The sequence below is a fragment of the Mus caroli genome, chromosome 11 (assembly GCF_900094665.2).
Source record: "Mus caroli chromosome 11, CAROLI_EIJ_v1.1, whole genome shotgun sequence".
Taxonomy (NCBI): domain Eukaryota; kingdom Metazoa; phylum Chordata; class Mammalia; order Rodentia; family Muridae; genus Mus; species Mus caroli.
The window spans coordinates 99,855,180-99,873,459 of record NC_034580.1 but is presented as its reverse complement, the minus strand read 5'-3'; the positions used below and the strand labels follow the sequence as shown (position 1 = coordinate 99,873,459).

Here is an 18,280-nt window from a genome sequence, read left to right as displayed (position 1 = left end):
CTCCCAAGTGCTGGGATTAAAGGCGTGCGCCACCACGCCCGGCAATTTCTGTGATTTTTAAAGTGCTTTGTTTTTTAAAAGATTCTGTGTAGAATTCTACAGTGAGAAGAGACTCTTAGGCGCAGAGCCTTTGACTGTCAGTGGTCGCTGCCATCCCACACGTTGTGTGACCTCTCACGTCTCTCTCCACTACCAAATGATGTGCCTTCCATTGTGAATCTTATTCAGGTACCAGTCATGGCTGTGGTGTGCTTAGGAGAAGCGAGGTAGATGGTCAGGATTATCAACCTGCATCAGAGATTCTCGACAGCTGCTCTTCTTTGTCTGGTGGTAGCAGGCTGACCACACGTGATAGAAGGTGGCCATGGAAGTGGTGGGATATTGAAGCTCTGTGTGCGTCATGGGTGGGGTAATCAGTGGGGTACTGTCAGTCTTTAGAGTGAGAGAACACAGTTTACAGCTGTAGTTCAGTGACTGAGCCCTTCCCATATCGATTCTAAAAGGAAAATCAATGTTTTTTAAAAAATTAAGCAGGTTGAACTTAAGTTGAAATAATTCTGCTCTTTGAAAATCATGAAAGAATTTGAAGAGAAATGTGATTTGGAAGGACTGACAGAAATTGGACATGAGACACTGTTTAGATTCATCATTTCTTCTTTTTTTTTTTTTCTGTTAAAGATTTATTTATTTTATGTAAGTACACTGTAGCTGTCTTTAGCCACACCAGAAGAGGGCATCAAATCTTATTACAGATGGTTGTGAGCCACCATGTGGTTGTTGGGATTTGAACTCAGGACCTTCAGAAGAGCAGTCAGTGCTCTTAACCACTGAGCCATCTCTCCAGCCCTCGATTCATCATTTCTATTATCTTCACCAGACAGGGTTTTGCCCTCTTGCTGGTAAACTCTGGCTTTTTGCTCTCAATCACTATTGGCAAGCTGTGGGATTTTTTTCAAGTGGGTTGTCACTCACCTGGTATTATTTAATACTCCTCTTCGTGTCTGCGACGAAACCAGAAGTGAATGTATGTGTGAAACACAGGTTTCGGTGCATCAGGGAGCTTTATCGTTGACTCAGATCTAGACTATGTTAGGATGGGGACCTCGGAGAGCTCTAGTCTAGCATGTCCTTAATTAGCAACTGTTCCTATGAGGATGCACCCACAAGTGGTCCACAGAACACCAGGCTGAGAAGGGCTGCTTTTGATTCTTCACACTGGAGAGCACCCAGCTCCCAGGAGACCGAACACCTACCTTATTTAGACTAAAGTCCCAGGCAGGGAGAGTCTAGGCTGCCTTACCCCCCAGTCTGGTGCCCTGTAGGCTCTGTGACTCACACACGTAAATGATCTGATTTATTGTTGGCTTTTTTAAAATTTCAGATTTCACAACTTGATTGAGAAATTCTTGAGAGCAAGCCTCAGAGTCTATGGCTGACGCAGAGCCCCTTCCTGCCTCTGCTAATCACTGCAGGTTTCCTGCTGGGCCCAGAAGGTTTTGGGGAGACGTAGTCATTGTCCCTTGCTTTCCGTGAATGGTTTAGATCTTGACTCCTGAGCATATTAGGAGTGTATATTCAGCATGGATCACTAGGACGAAAAGAAAGAGGATAACTTTAAAAAGGAAAAAGTGACTATTAGTATTCTTGGGGGTATCATTCTGTTAGTTTTTGTTCTATTTCTCTCTCTCTCTCTCTCTCTCTCTGTGGGTGTGGGTGTGTGTATTTACACAATTTATTTTTTAATTTTGTAACTGGTTTTATGCCCACACAAGTTTACTTTTTAAAAAATAGATGATACTCCATTTCATAAAATGATCATACCATCATTTATTTACTCAGTTCCCTATAATCTTTTGAGCTTTTCATGATTATATACCTCATGTGCCGAGCGTCCCTGGAGCTATATATTGCTGCCTAACCATAGTTCTTTCAAATAAATTCCTGAGAGTGGAAACGCTGAGTCAGAGATCATTAATAATTATACCCATTTTTGTTATGCCAAAAGCTAGCCTTCCTTTTTATGTATTATTACTACCACCACCACCACCATCATCATCACTTTAGATGTCTTTTTTTTCAGTCAAAACGTCTTATAAATGAAAGCAGACACTATGGAAGGGCACTAGAAAAGAAGGAATAATGTTAAAAGTGTCACAGGAAACTGACAGACAGTGTGGGACACTGGGTTAGTTTGAGATTTATTCTTGGGCATCAGAACCTTGTGGCTGTGGAGGCCATACGTACACCCTCTGCCCGGGAGGGTGCTGTGTGTGCTCATCCCAAGGACAGCTTGGCTCTCTTTGGAAGAATTACCACAGAGACGTGTCCCAGATAGGAGTAGTTCTTTCCCTCTGGCTCCTCACAGCATTTTAAAAGTTTGTTTCCTACAGTTGCATCTTTGATTTTTAATATAGAGTTACTTCTAACACAGACTGTCTTGTGTCCTGAAAGACCTTCCCTTAGCACAGTTCTTGATTATGTCCTAGCGCAGTGGTTCCAAACCTTCCTGATGCTGTGACCCTTTAATATAGTTCCTCATGCGATCTCATGCGATGGTGACCCCCTAACCGCAAAACTATTTCATTGTTCCTTCATAACCGTAATTTTGCTACTGTTAAGAATTGTAATATATCTGATATGTGACCCCCAAAGGGCTTGTGACCCACAGGCTGAGAACCACTGTACTAGCACCTTAAAATCAAAATGCCATTAAGCCTTCGGAGATTTCTACTGGCAGATCAGTAGCTGTACATACTGTTTACTTAATGCCAAATTTAAAACAAGGCACATGGCACTAGAGTGGAAACTTTTTACACACTTCAGTATCAGATTTGTACTATCATAATATCTATATAAACAATGTTTCCATTTAATTGTTTAATATCACATTCCTATACTACAGCCAAAAGAAAGGCACCACCTATCAGTGGTTATAATCACAGTGTAAACGTGGACGTATCTGAATGCATCTCTACTTCTTAACAACCTAGTAAGTATTGATAACACGGCTCAGAGGTGGTTTAACAATGCCACATTCCAGATGTTTCTTTTCTATTAACTTTCACAAAACAAATTTGCTGTCTGTCGAGTTTGCTAGTCCCACTCCTACCATACATTATCACCTGTAAACATCTAAAAGCTTTGTGTTGTGAAATCAGGGCTGATAAACACAAGCACGTTACCACAGCAAATCATGTCTATAGAAACAGGTTATTATTTGAAAGCGTCTCTGGATGTGAAGATCCTAGCTTGTCTCCTTGCCTGTCTTCTCCCTCTCCCTCCATTCAGTGTGAAAGTGCAGAGCTGTGTTAGCTTGAGTCAGTTAATAATGGTTATTCCCAGAAAATAAGCCTTCCTAATTTAACAGGACATCTCCAAGCCTGTCACTCTACTGCCTTTTGTATTTAAAATGGGTACAGCTCAGCATTGAGGACCTGTTTGTGCTTTATCCAGATACCACTACTAATGCAGTACGCTTACAGAATGCGTTGGTCTGAATTTATCTAATGAAAAACACATGCACCTTTTCCACTCCCTTTCTTTCTACTTCCTTTACTACCCAGTGACCAATCAGAGTGCAGGTCAAACAGGTGAAGTTTAATAGTTCCATTTGAATTGACTTAGAAAATGCTTAAAATAGGGGTCAGGGAGATAGTTCAGTTGGTCAAATGTTTGCCAAACAAGCATGGAAACCTCAGTTGAGACCCCCCAACACTTGTGCAAAAGCTGGGTGCAGTCTCTGTGACCCCAGTGCTAGGGATACGGGGTGGAGTCAGGTTGTTAACTGGGGTTCAGTATTCAGTCACTATAGCCACATACATCAGTAAGTTACAGGTTCAGTGAGAGACCCTGTCTCAAAAGATAAGGTAGTGAGCTAGAGAGATGGCTCAGTGATTAAGGGAGCCTGCTGGTCTTACAGTCCCAGTCCAGTTCGGTACCAGTATGGCAGCTTACAGCCGCAATTCAGTTCCAGGAGCGTCTGATACCCTCTTCTGGACTCTTCAGGTCCCAGGCACACAGGGAGTGCTCATACATACATGTAGACAAACACATTCATACACATAAAATAAATAAATCGTTACCAAAACAAGGTAGAGAGTGACAAAAGCAAACACCCACTGTGACCCAAAACAACGCTTCTTCCATGAAGTTGTGTGTGTTGAGTCTTTGATCACTCAGACACCATCCTGGGATACTTTAGATCCCTCTGGCACTAGCTGGGCCCATCGGAGACTGTCAGCTTTGAGTGATCTCCACACTGCTCTGGGTCCCCACGCTCAGCTAGACTACACACCTGCCTTGGGTTCGAATCGTCTCCATTTTTCCTGAGTGACTTCTGCCTCTCCAGGTGACAGCTCCTAGGTTAGGGTGAGGCATGTCTGTGATCAGCTCTGGTTTTCTTGATATCACCGAGGAGAACACACCTCCTTTTTCCTCATGAAACTTCTTGAAGTGTGTGAAGAAAGCAGTTCCACTGACCTCAGCTCTCCTCAGAACCATTGTTTCTCTAAGGCTCATTTTCCAGCTGGGTTGGTTCCGCAGCCTTCTGGAGTCTTGTTTTAGCCCTTTACCCCGCATATCTGAACTTTTTAAAAAATGTCTGTTTATAGTTACTTTAAACTGGGTACCCAGGGCTCAGTGGAGTACTGCGACTGTGGGTCTGTTAGCCACAAGCACCGTCCTTTAGGAAAACATCAGTCTTCCAGTGCAAGCTGAGACTGTATTAACTTTTAGAAAGCCTCAGTCTGCCTTACACCTGATAAATTTGGTCTCCTTAGACTTGCTCAATCACCCACAACTGTCCAAGGACAAGAAATGTATTCTTACCAGTTTGTGATTCAGTGGGGGCCACAGACATACACACTCAGTGAAATAAAAACTCAAGGATGCTTAGGTAACTGAGTCCATCATCATTTGTCCTCTGGCTTGCTTTTAGAGACATGTAGGGGCACATGTTAAATACTCACCCACCCCAGGTCCCCTCCAGACGTCATGAGTTTCCGTTTCTTGGAGTGATGCCCGGAAATAGGCATTTAAATAAACCCTGTAGGACATTGATACATTGTTTTGAGAGTTGCTACTGTAATTATTGAAGAGATAGTCTTAATTAAGGGAGTGATATATTTTTTTTTTTTTTTGGTAGCCTAGGCTGGCCTTAAATACACTTGTTAAGCCCAGGTTGGCCTTGAACTCACTGCAGTCTTCAGTCCCCTGAGTGCTAGGGTTACAGACGTGCACCACCATGCCTGGCTTACGGCTGTGATTTCTGAGGAACAGAAGAACATAAACTAGACTAGAGGCTCCCTGCAAACGGAAGAAGCCATACATCGTCTGCAGAGCAGTGTATTTCAGCTGAAGTAGAAGGGCCAACCCGCGACTGCTGAAACCTGAAAGCACAGGATGCCAGGTGACAGCAAGGCAGGACCTGCTACAGAAGCAGCGTGATCTTTGTCATCAAGAATTCGTGAAATACCAGGCAACACCCTAGGAGGGAGTGGAGAAGGGTGGGGGTGTCAGCAAAGATTAGCTGGGAGCGTTGCTCCACACATCCCATCTCTCGTTCTGGGCTATCTGATGAGAAGATCTATGTGAATTTCAGTTGACTAATTTGGATATAGACCAGTCAGGTGGTAGACAGCTAGCACAGCTGCTCCGTGATCAGGGCATGGGTCGTTTTCAGGCATTCACCGTGGAGCTCAGTACACTGCATTCCTCGCCTAAACAAAAGGATGTCAAGAGACTGGGGTCTGCACCCGAGTGATCTTCATCTTGAACGTCTCCTTAAGGGTTTAGAAAGTACACAGATGGGATCCGGCGGGTGACCCACCTTCCACGCTCATCAGTGAACACTCTTTGAAACAGAAGTTGATGAAAGCCATGCTCTAAGCCCTTCCTGCGTAGCTAGGAAAAAGCAGAGTGGTGCTGGAGAGGTGCTCAGTGGTCAGTCTAAGGCGTGGGCCTGGGTTTCGGTCCCCAGCACTCTTAACCCTGCAGCTCACAATGGCATGGAACTCCTGCTCCCTGGATCTAAAGCCCTCTCCTCCCCTCCGCCAGCCCTGCTCTCACATATACAGGAACAACACACACACAATTGAATCTCACTTGGTGTGGTGGCATGCACCTTTAAGCCCAGCACTGGGGAAGTGGAGCTCTGTGAGTTCGAGGCCATCCTGGTCTCTGTGAGGCGTTCCAGGAACAGCCAGGACTACGTAGATAGACTCTGTCTCAAAATAAATAGTATAAATAAGTAAATCTTAAATTAAAAAAAAAAAAGCCTGTTTCCTAACATAAGCGTTCTGTACTCTGAAAAGAGGAATTTAAGCAGACCTAGTACTTGTTAGTTTCAGTTAATACTTTTCAGAAATGCAGGCTGAAATTATGAAAACCTAGAGAGATCAAGTACTAGCAATTGCTAGGACCGTACCAGCTATTGCGTGTACAAGTCCATGCATTTTTTAGAGTTAGGCATTCAGACCTGGTTTGCACAACTGCTTAGAGAAGCATGCGAGACCTGTGACGATGTCCCGACTTGCACTGGCCTCGAGAGACTCATCCTTGGCAGGCAGTGTTGTCTGTGTCTGAGCTGGAAGCCACTGGGGTTCCCCTTCTAAGGATCACTAATCCTTCCCATCCTCCCCCACCCCTGAAATGAATTAGGCACTCCTAGCCCAATGCTAATTTGATAGAGATCGGTTCTAATTTATTGACATCTTGACAATGAGTTTCCCCCTTTGAATACATGCAATTTTGCTGACAGTTTTTCTTGATGCAGTTGGCCTCTGGTGGCACCTAGGAAAAAAACCAAACAGTTGTTTAACTCACATTAAGAAAGAAAAGCTTGGCAAACACAAGGTGTCTCATGTTGGACAGTATTTTCAAAGATTATAAACAGCAAGTGTTACTGTTTATCCCTGAGCTTGTAGAACTAAGGCTATGTAACTTTTATAATGCTATTTTAAGAAAATGATAACAAACTTATTAGATACCCTATAAATAATTGTGTGTGCTACTTTCACCAGTGGGGCTGGTGATGCCTGTCACTGTGGTAAAGCCCTGTTCTGTGTAGACTTTTAGACCAGAAGTCTCTGTGCTGTCTGTAATGTCCACCTTAACATCTCTGGATATATACGCCATCAGAAAGTTTACAGGTATGCACATGCATGCCTGTCTGTGTCTCTGGGTATCCTGGGTTTGTATGTTGTGGAAGGATTGTTGATTCAGCTAAGAGACTCATAGTTGGGGAGGGGGGTGGAGAATAACACATTGCTGGTTCCCCTCAAACTAAAGGGGAAGACACACTATGCTAGTCTAGAGTGCAGTTCTCCACTTTGGGGCAAATACTGAGACATGGCTCTTGTGCTCCTTGGCAGAATGAGATACTGACACGTGAATGCACGTAGAACAAAGAATGTTCCCCTAAGAGCCAGTGTCAGCTTTCTAATGCTGGTAGACACTTTAAGAGGGCAAAGAGAAGTGTGCACAAGTGGTGTTGATCGTGGTGCTGGCTTGGCTTCTACAGAGGGAGCTCCTTGTTGACTCTACGACGTGGGCTTAGAAAACTTGAGAACTGGCAGACTGGTCTCTGCTAGAGGCGCAGAGAAGCGAAAGAATCGATTCTGACAGTCCATCTGGAAGAGCAGCTAGCACTGTGGGACATCCTGACCTCACTAAACTGCAAGCTGAGATGTTATGATGTGGCGTAGGGACTGTTGTGTTCACTTGGAGCTTGAGCTTCATCAATGCAACAGACACTAGAATTCTCAGCATTCCAAGGCAGCAGTAGCACTAGAGAAGGTTTTAAGGCCCAAGATGGATACCTCGTCACTCTCAGAAGTAACCAACTGAAGCAAAGCAGCCATTTATTTTGAGCTTTACAATTGCATGTAATGCAATCTAATTCTTAAGTGGCAACTGAAGGTCTGGTTCTGCTTCACAATTCATCCATAGCCAGATGATAAAAATGAGCTAATGTCGCTCAGCAGCAGATACTCCCGTCGTCACTGGGTACCGGCAGGAGTTTTCTGTATCAGGCTTGATCATCACAGTGACCTTCAGCCTACTGTTGTGATTCCCACCTGCTAAGAGGAAGACCAGGATCTTACTGTAGACAGGCAGATCCCAGCATTGCTGCTGTGTGCACACTTGTGGGTGTGGGCATAGACTGAGGTGCACATGTGTGTGGAGGCCAAAGGCCAGTGCCAGCTGTCCTCCTTAGCACTTTCTCTCTTTTTTTGTTTTCAATTTTTCTTTTATTTTTGAGATTATAATGTAATTACATGACTTTTCCCTTCTCTTTCCTCCCTAGAACCCCCACGTTTTTAGAACCCCTACTTTGAAACAATATATTTAACACAAAAGAATGTCCATTATTCTAAGATCACTTCTATCATCCCTTTTGTTATTAAATATGTTTTCTTTTATGAAGCAGTGGTCATATTTTATACCTATTTACTTTTGAGACAAGGTCTTACTGTGCCATCATGGTTGTCCTAGAACTTACAATATAGACCAAGCTGGCTTTGAACTCCTAAGGGTCCTGGGATAGAAGGCACACATGTCTTTTTTAAAAAAAGAAATCTTGAATTGACACAATTTAAAACAAACAAGCAAAAACCTTAAACAACGCAATTAGAGCATCTCTCCCCAGTTTTGGGGGAGGGGGCTCTTGTTTATGGGAAGCCATTTTGTTTTCTTTTGTGGGTGTGGTTATTGTTTTGAGTCTTAGTCTCACTACATGGCCCAGGACAGCCTAGAACTCCATTAATATTTATTATTATTATCATTATTACTGCTACTAACTGCTACTACATTCATTCTGTGTGCATGTGTGTGCATGTATGTGCATGTGCACGTGCCATAGCACACATGTGGAGGTCAGAGGATAACTTGCAGGAGTTGGTCCTCTCCTACAGTGTGGGTCCAGCTCAAGTCATCAGCCTTGCAGGTGAACATCGTTACTCCCTGAACTGTCTGTCCCACCAACCTGCTCTGGTACTCGCCATCCCCCTGCCTCTGCCCTCTGAGCGCCTGGTGTCACAGGCGTGCACCACCACACCTGGTCCTCACCTCATTTAAAACATGTTTGGTTTGGTGTTGTAGACTGTGAAGTCCAAGTCTAAGAACTGACTAGAAAAATCAGTGTATAATAATTTTTAATGTTCTCTAGAATTCTTGATTTATTTCCTATTTAGTTCAGTCAACCGTCAAACCTTTCTTTCACCTAAACAAACCCATACCCTCAGTCTTCTTGACAAATATCTTTTGAGAAATAGAATTAAGATACAGCTTTGTGCTGCAGATTCTAGGGACTGTCTAGAAATGCTTTATTTTAAGGGATCTGGAATGGGTGCCACTCAGTTTTCACCTAGGTTCTTTTTAGACAGTCTCTCAGTGTCTCATCACTGAGACCCTCACTAAAGCAGCATGTGGTCATTCATTGTGTGGTGGTTTGAATGAAAATGGCCCCCAACAGCTTGTGAGGAATGGCACTGTTGGGAGGTGCGGCCTTGTTGGAGTAAGTGTGTCACTTTGTGGTGTCCCTTTACCACCATAAAACCCCTAAGACAAGCTGTTTATTTGCTATCTTGTATAATTTGTATCTTCATAATAGCTCATGCATGTGTGTCAGTGAAGGTCAGTACATCGTCTACCGTTTGGATAACAAAATGAGTGTGAAGGTGGCCATGCTGGAGAGGAGCAAACACTGAGTGCATCACTTGCCCCTAAGTGTGGTTTCCACTCTGGTTTAGTTATCTGGGTGTTGTTGGCAATGTCGCCATCCTTGTTACGTGGTTTTAATTCACTGAGCTTCTCTCTTGGTCTATCTCAAACACACGCTTGTTGGTTATAACCAAGACTGCATTACCAGCAACCACTTTAGAGGACCTCAGATTTGAGCTTCCTGCCATCTTCTTTTTAACTTTGTCTTCTCTTTTCTTGTAGCACACATATGCACACACGCACGCACACACATACCCCATACCAACTCTAGTAAGTTAGATTCCAGTGGAACCTCAGTTTGTCCCCGGCAATAGCTGCCCTCTCCTTCTTTATGAAGCTTATGTGCTTATGTGGCCTGATTTAACAGAATCACTCTCTCTCCAACAGCCTTGCTCCTTAGTCAAAGTCTCAGATGTTCCTCAGCCTGCGAGCCTAGGCCAGCATCTGGCTGCTAAGTTTGACTTTAGAAAAAAACCACACTTGTGGTGTTGGGTCTCACTTTGAATCTAGGCTCTGTGCCTCAGGCACCTGTTCCTAAGCATCCCTGGCTCAGGCAGTGTCCTCTCCTGGTTTCTAAGATGACTAGCTCTTTTCTGTTCTCTCAAGCTCCTAACACAGCTTCCTCCAGCCTTCTGTCCCCAGCAGCAGGCAGTAACCTAGCATCTTTATTTCACTGACAACACAGAAGCTCGCAGAGGTTTTCCCCATCTTCTGTGGTACTACGTGCTATCTGCTGAGCGAGGGACCTGACACAGTACCTGAGCTCCATTTACTCCTATAGTGAACGTAACCAGGCCTAGAGATGGAGCTGGGTAGTAGAATACATGCCCTGGACTGGATCTTCCCCAGATGTATACTGTACATACAATAAACATAACTAAGCTATAAATGTAGGTGCCTACTTACCTACATTAGAGAATAAGGAGAAAAGATGGGAATAACTTGGAGACAAAAGTTAAAGCCTCGAGACTGTGCCGGGGCCTAGCAAACACAGAAGTGGATGATCACAGTCAGCTATTGGATGGATCACACGGCCCCCAATGGAGGAGCTAGAGAAATTACCCAAGGAGCTGAAGGGGTCTGCAACCCTATAGGTGGAACAACAATATGAACTAACCAGTACCCCGGAGCTCTTGTCTCTAGCTGCATATGTGTCAAAAGATGGCCTAGTCGGCCATCACTGCAATGAGAGGCCCATTGGACTTGCAAACTTTATATGCCCCAGTACAGGGGAACCCCAGGGCCAAAAAGGGGGAGTGGGTGGGTAGGGGATGGGGGGGTGTGTATGGGGGACTTTTGGGATAGCATTGAAAATGTAAACGAGGAAAATACCTAATAAAAAAATAAATTTAAAAAAAAAGTTAAAGCCTCAAAGTCGATGGAGAGGAAAAAAAGCTGAAGTTAAGCATGGATTTGCTTTTTGTTTTCTTTCTTCTTTCTTTTTCTCTTTGACAGCTTTGTGTTCTGTGCAAGATAGCTTTCTGTTCAAGATAGGTCTCTGCTCGCGATCACTACTCTATCTTGTAGACCAAAATCCAGTCCTTAGGAATTACATATCACTTCAGTCATTTTCCCCAGGTTCCCTTTTGATTATCCCATGGTTATGATCTTAGCCCTCTGACTCTAAAGACAGAGCCACATGGCTGAAGCTGTCGAGTTCTGCTGCTTGCTGGAGCTGGAAGCATAGATTTTCTTATCTCATGATGTTTTGCTGGTATTTTGAGACAGGGTCTCTCTCTCTCTCTCTCTCTCTAAAGACCAGGATGGCTTTGAACTCACAGAGCTCTTCCCCCTGCCTCTGCTTCCCAAGTGCTGGGATTAAAAGAGTTTGGCACCACACCTAGCTTATCTCACACTTTTGGTTGGGAAGTTAGGTAAAATACATTGACTTTAAATGAATGTGGCGCTGTTATTTACTCCATGATGGTAATCTTTAAGATGCAGATTGTGTGTGGGGGGAGGGGGGGAATGCCCAGGAAAGCTTGAGGTTCTTATGTCAGCTTAGGTGAAATTTGTGTTTAAGGAACTAAGAACGGCCACCTTGCCTAACATCCTTGTTAGTTATGCAGCTGTATACAACGGAGAGGCTCGTGCAGGATGACCGAGTCTCACTCCAAGCCAGCTTACAGCGGTACCGGTCTGCTTAGGCTCACTTCTCCCTTCCTCACATTCTTCCCATTTCTTTTGTTTTCCTTTTCCCCAAAACCTTTCTATGTTGCCCAGAACCCCTTTCTAGTCCCTTAGTTTTGATGGCTTGGCACACTCCTGATTTCCTTAGTTAACAGACTCCAGGAAATGTGGCCCAAGACTACTTCCCCAATTCCTTGACTAGTCTCAAAAGGAGATCCATCCTGACAAGGTCTCCAATATCCTGCCTGTAATGAGCTGGTTTCCTCCTGGCCACAAGCTCCTGGAATAACGACTCAGACTCAAAACATACTCACAGACACCTAGGTCATAGAGTTAGGTTCATATCCTGAATAGCTAATAACCCACTTATACTAATCTACATTCTGCCACGTGGCTGGTTACCTCTGCTCAGGTACCAAGTGTCTGTGCTCCTCACATCTTCCCCACCCCCACCCCCATGACTCTCCCCTCATAGTGCTCTATCCCTTTCTGCCTCTGGCCCCCTTAGTCTCTCTTCATGGTATCATTTCCTTCCCACTGCCCAAGCACAGCCCCTGTGCATCCCTCTAGGCCAGACTCAAGTTCTCTTTGTTTCTGGGTCTACTCCTCATTTTTCCAATATCACCTCAGCAAAATCAGTCTTTCTTGGGTATATGCCTAAGATGTTTCCTGCGTTTCACTGATACGTTAGGGTAGAGTCTAGATGCCCGCCTTCCGACTTTCCATGCAGGGAGGGACTGCTCTTTGCATGTCTCGTGTCCTTAACACCTCCCTCTGTGCTTCATCCCAGCAGGAACTTAATCCAGGTTTGTGCTGCATGGAATCAGTTGTTGTGATTCACTGAAAATTAGAGGCCAGTGCTGATTTAATAAGTCAGGAAAGGCTGTAATGATAGTAATAGCAAGGTCTCACTTCCGCTTAGTCACACAACCGAGTCTCTAGGTAGAGTCATCTTGTCAGTGCGTATTTCTTTGATATGCTAGAAAGGATTCTCGCCCCGATACCGGCTTGAAGCCACTAAGACACCCTGTCGATGTCTCTCCGACTGTATTGTCATTTCAAAAATTATATATGATGCGTCTCATAAGCGCACACGTCAGCTTTTTCTCTTAATTTTCATGGCAATATTTTGTGAACTATTTATAAGATCTGAGTTAGTTTAATTCAAACCACATTAAACTAAGCATTTTTCACTTACAAAAGCAGAATTGCAAAGTTCAGATTCTACTCTTCATGAGCAGTTTGTTTTGATAATCAGAAAGGGCTTAGACACTGCGAATAGGCCGACATGCACACACACACACACACACACACACACAGGCCGGCACACACACACAATCTTTTACAGATTTAAATTATTTCAGTAGTGAGACCCATAAATTAAAGGGTTCAAGTAATTTTGAAAAACAGATTCTTCTCCCTCAGACTCTGCATTTTGGAGAAAAGAAATCTAGAATTTACCTGTTTGCCCCACCCCCACCCCCCACTTCTTTTTTGAGTGCATGCTATGTTTGGGCTAAACATTCTGCTGGGTCAGTTGTGATTCAAGATCAATAAAACAGTATTTCCCCTTAAACAGCATGCCACCTCTGAGAGAAGGTAGATAAACAAATGACTGAAATATAAACCTCTGAGATGAGAAGGGGAGCCTCCTCCTTTGAGAGCCATGGTTGAGGTTAGGGATGGATGTGCCAGCCAGCCACTGTGGCTGGTGAAGCAGAGAGCTGCCGGGAGGTCACAACTGATAGATAATCTCTTTTTTAAATATGTGGAGTGGGAATCTAGGTCATCTGCAAGAGTTAGAGGCATGAGGTAGCTCTTGAGAAGAACTGAGTATTTCAATAATTCATAAGGAGAATTAGAAAAGAGATAACAAAGGCGAGAAAGAGAGGCGTGTGAGAGCATGAGAGTAAAGCAGAGCCCCACGCTCGTGCACAAGCCGAGCTGAAATTGGATAGTGTGGGGGAGGAGGCGCCGCCGTCAGTCAGCACACGGCTGTAATTTGCTCCAGCTCTGCTCTATGGCCATATTGTGCTCAGGGCTCACAGGGCAGGGATAACAGAAGAGCCTTTCCAAGAAAGTAGGGCCTAGCCTGGGAGGGGTCTCCTTAAGAGGAGATTGACAAACTTGGAGAGAGTCTAGCTGAGATGAGGATAGGCCTTGACTCTGGGTCCTCTGCAAACCTTGCTGCTCTGCTCTTGCTCCTCCTCCTCCTCTTGCTCTTCATGTTTATCTTTCTTTATTTTTATGCATATGAGGGTTTTGCCTACATGTATGTAGGTGGGTGTACCATGTGCATGCCTGAAGAGGGCATTGAGTCCCCTGGAACTGGAGTTACAGACCGTTGTGAGCTGCCACGAGGGCACAGGCATCTGAACCCAGATCCTCTAGAGGAGAAGCCAGTGCTGTTAACCACTGAGCCCCTCGCTCGGCTTCTTGCACTTCAGTCAGCTGCATATGGTCTGTGCACATGGTCAAATGGTAACTGCTGGCTTGAAGAGGAAGATTAAGAGTAAGGTTCCAAAGCCTGGTTGTCCTGAAGACTTGGATATGGGCTGTGACTGGTGGAACTAACCTCCAGGAGAAGAGCCAGCCTTACCCATAATGCAGTATAAACCTTCTGCTCGAGGGCTGGGCCAAAGGTCAAAGACATTATACTGCCTATGGTTCTTGGGCAGAGCTTTACTCTGTGATGAAAAAGGATGCCTTTATGAGTTTCACTGAAGTTCTCTTTCTGCCTGCAAGCTTAACCAGGAGTGCAGATCTGGTTTTCCAGAAATTTTAACGTGTCTTTTCTCGACATAATGATGTTACCTTTGGATGTCACTGGCAACCCCAAAGCTCTTCCTCTTCCTCAGAGTCTTGCTTCTGGCAGCGGTAGTCGTGTTGTGTGATTTCTTCCACTTGTTGTCAGTGGTACCATTGTACTTTCCCCCTTACAGAGAGAATCTTTAAGACTCTAATTTCAGATAAGGACAAGTCGTTTTCTCAAGAGCACCCTGTGTGTTGCATTTCCAGTTTCTTCACCTGCAGGTACGAGAGTAACACTGAAGTCTAGTACTTAGTCACTGCACAGAGTGCTGCGTCAGTGTAGCGTAAAGAAACCATGGACTATAGCAGTGACATGGTGAAGGTCAGTGTCCCCAGAAGAGTGAAGAAAAGTCACAGGTCATCTTCATCTTAAGAAATGGAACAGACAGTCCTATAGAGTAGCCCAGAGACACTCTGGGGAGCCCAGATCATCAGTCTTGCTAATTTGGCTTGTTAGTGGCAAGTAATTGAAAACTATTTTTGAAACTTCATTTCCGTCTGGGTGGCCCTAAAAAGTCATACCCACTTGTCAAGTGACATTTGTCACTGAAGACATCTATCCTTACTTGTAAAATTGTTGCCATCAATCTAGACCATGGACCTCTCCTGTGTCCAGCCAGCCAGCCCAGGCACCCCTGCTGCTTCTCCAAGTTTGTTTCTATTCGTTGACATGTTACCTTGTAACTAAGATGTAGTTCTCAGAGCCTGCTGTACTGTAATAGATGCATTTTCCACTAGAATTTCTCCAAGGCAGACTTTCCTCCTGATCGCAAGAGACAAGAAAGCAAGTAATAATTCCTGGTTAGATATTAGGTCAAAGAGACACTTCAGGGTAAAAGTGCTCATTCTAAGTGATAAAGAGTATCTCAAAAATCAGTAACTTGCAGCTTCCCTCCTCCCTTCAAATATAGCAGCATAGAGGCCTGGTTTCTGGGTTTTCTGTTTAAAACAACATAAGAGGCTTGACTCTTCCATCCTTGTCTACTGACAGCACTTGGACATTACTGTGTGTAAGTGACATGGGTGGTCTATTCTAAGGGGCATGTGAAGAAGGCAGGCCTTCCTTCAGATGTCCTCCACGATTGCAGTGAGCTGGTGTGTAAGACTGTCTCTTCTTCCTTTTTAGGTTGCAAACATGTTAAAGGCATCCTGTTATACGGACCCCCTGGTTGTGGTAAAACTCTCTTGGCTCGACAGATTGGCAAGATGCTGAATGCGAGAGAGCCCAAGGTGGTCAATGGGCCAGAAATCCTTAACAAGTATGTGGGAGAATCGGAGGCTAACATTCGTAAACTCTTTGCTGATGCCGAAGAGGAGCAAAGGAGGGTATGTGGACATAAGACTAACTTACTGAAAATGTAGTATGGCTCACATGAAGAGTGATATGGAGCTCACTTGTTGCTGTGATCTTTAGTTTGAAACAACTTGCAGCTAAAATACAGTTGCTATCAATAATTATATGCGGAATTTCCCTGGAGTAGTAGCTCTCAACCTTCCTGTCTTAGTCAGGGTTTCTAGTCCTGCACAAACATCATGACCAAGAAGCAAGCTGGGGAGGAAAGGGTTTATTCAGCTTACACTTCTATACAGCTGTTTATCACCAAAGGAAGTCAGGGCTGGAACTGAAGCAGGTCAGGAAGCAGGAACTGATGCAGAGGCCATGGAGGGATGTTACTTACTGGCTTGCTCAGCTTGCTTGCTTATAGAACCCAAGACTACCAGCCCAGGGATGACACCACCCACAATGGGCTGCGCCCTCCCACCCTTGATCACTAATTGAGAAAATGCCTCACAGCTGGATCTCATGGAAGCATTTTCTCAAGGGAGGCTCGTTTCTCTGTAATAACTCCAGCTTGTGTCAAGTTGGCACACAAAACCAGCCAGTACACTTCCTAACACTGTAACCGTTTAATGTAGCCTCTCATGATGTGATGAACCCCCAACCACAAAATTATTTTCATTGCTGCTTCATAACTATAATTTTGCTATGTTATGACTTGTAGTGTAATATCTGTGTTTTCTGATGGTCTTAGGTGACCTATGTGAAAGGGGTCATTCAACCTCCCGTAGGGGTTGTGACCCACAGCTTGAGAGCCCGGGCCCTAGAGGTTATATGGGGTTAACATGGTTTGAAATGCTACTATACAATGTTCAAAAACAGACCTTGAATACACTTCCAAGTGATGCTTTTGGACCACTTTGTTTCCAAACACTTAAGCTCAGTTTGTCTTTGGGAAAGGAGGGAAGTTAAGTCCATGAATAGACTGTAGGCATTTTCTGTGTCAAATTCCACATGAAGTAGAATCCCTTCAGCACCCAGAATCAGCTTGGTTGTAGATTCGTATCTTTTAAATTACAGCATTACCAATTATTCCCATCTATAATGACATGGAGGAATGGGGACGTTATTTGGAGCTCCAGAGACCGTATTCACACTGACTGTAGGTTTAAAAACTCAAAAGCTGGGAGGCTGGAGAGATGGCTCAGTGGTTAAGAGCACTTACTGTTCTTCCAGAGGACCCAGGTTCAATTCCCAGTGTTCATATATAGCAGCTCATAGTTATCCATAACTCCAACTTCAAGTATTCTGATGTCCTCTTCTGCTCTCCTGTGGTACCAGGCACACATATACACTTAAATACATGTAAGCAACGTATTCATACACATAATATAAAAGAAGTAAGTAAAAAAAAAAAACAAAAAACCAAAAAAAAAAAAAAACCTCAAAAGCTGGATTTGGGCCTTAGGTGGGGAAAATTATTTGAAAACCAGACCAAGTTTCTTAACTGTGACAGCTGTTTCATATGTCATCTTGACTGGGTCATAAGTTGCCCAGATGTTTAACTGTACACCCTGGGTATATTTGTAAAAATGTTTCTGGGTAAAACTAACTTTGAATAGGTAAGCTGAATAAAGTGGATTGTCCTCACAGTGTGAGCAGAACTCATCCAGTCAGAGGCCACCTGGCTTCTTCTAAACAGAAACAAAGGAGCTAGAAGCCACAGAATGACATTTTAAGAGCCTGAGAGAAAAATCAAGTTTTTAAAATTTTCATGAGATATAGGGGTGCAGTTCCATGGTGGAGCACTGTTCAGTCCCCAGCGCTGCAAAAATAAATGACTGAATCTCTCGTTCACTTTAGCATCTGAATGAAGTTCTGTGTCCTACTGTGAAGTGGTTGAGGAGGGTTCTTCTCTGTTGATTTTTTGTTTTTTCCACATATGGCCAAGAATGACGTCAGGGGGATTCGTACATCATTTGTCACATAACTGCAGCATCCTTCCTCTTACAGTGGTTGCCATTGCAACCACCTTGAACTCAGGTGGAAATAATTGCTGATGCTGTGATTTCAAAGATGGTGAAATAGCTTAATACATCTCAGAGTTAAGAAAAAGTCTGGTGGCCGGGCGTGGTGGCGCACGCCTTTAATCCCAGCACTCGGGAGGCAGAGGCAGGCGGATTTCTGAGTTCGAGGCCAGCCTGGTCTACAGAGTGAGTTCCAGGACAGCTATACAGAAAACCATGTCTCGAAAAACAACAACAACAACAAAAAAAAAAAAAAAGAATTTCTAGATAGAAATTAGTCATACTCGGTCTCTTCTGTCACATCCAGGCACGA

At 44.1% G+C, this 18,280-nt stretch overlaps 1 protein-coding gene across 1 annotated transcript in view; it reads left to right on the top strand.

Annotated features, from left to right (window-relative positions):
* Nsf (N-ethylmaleimide sensitive factor, vesicle fusing ATPase) overlaps positions 1-18,280 on the top strand; it is a 134,217-nt gene that overhangs the window by 56,796 nt on the left and 59,141 nt on the right. Inside the window, exon 9 of the mRNA XM_021176539.1 lies at positions 15,788-15,987. Coding sequence (XP_021032198.1) covers positions 15,788-15,987 — 200 coding nt within the window. The remainder of the gene's footprint in view (positions 1-15,787; positions 15,988-18,280) is intronic.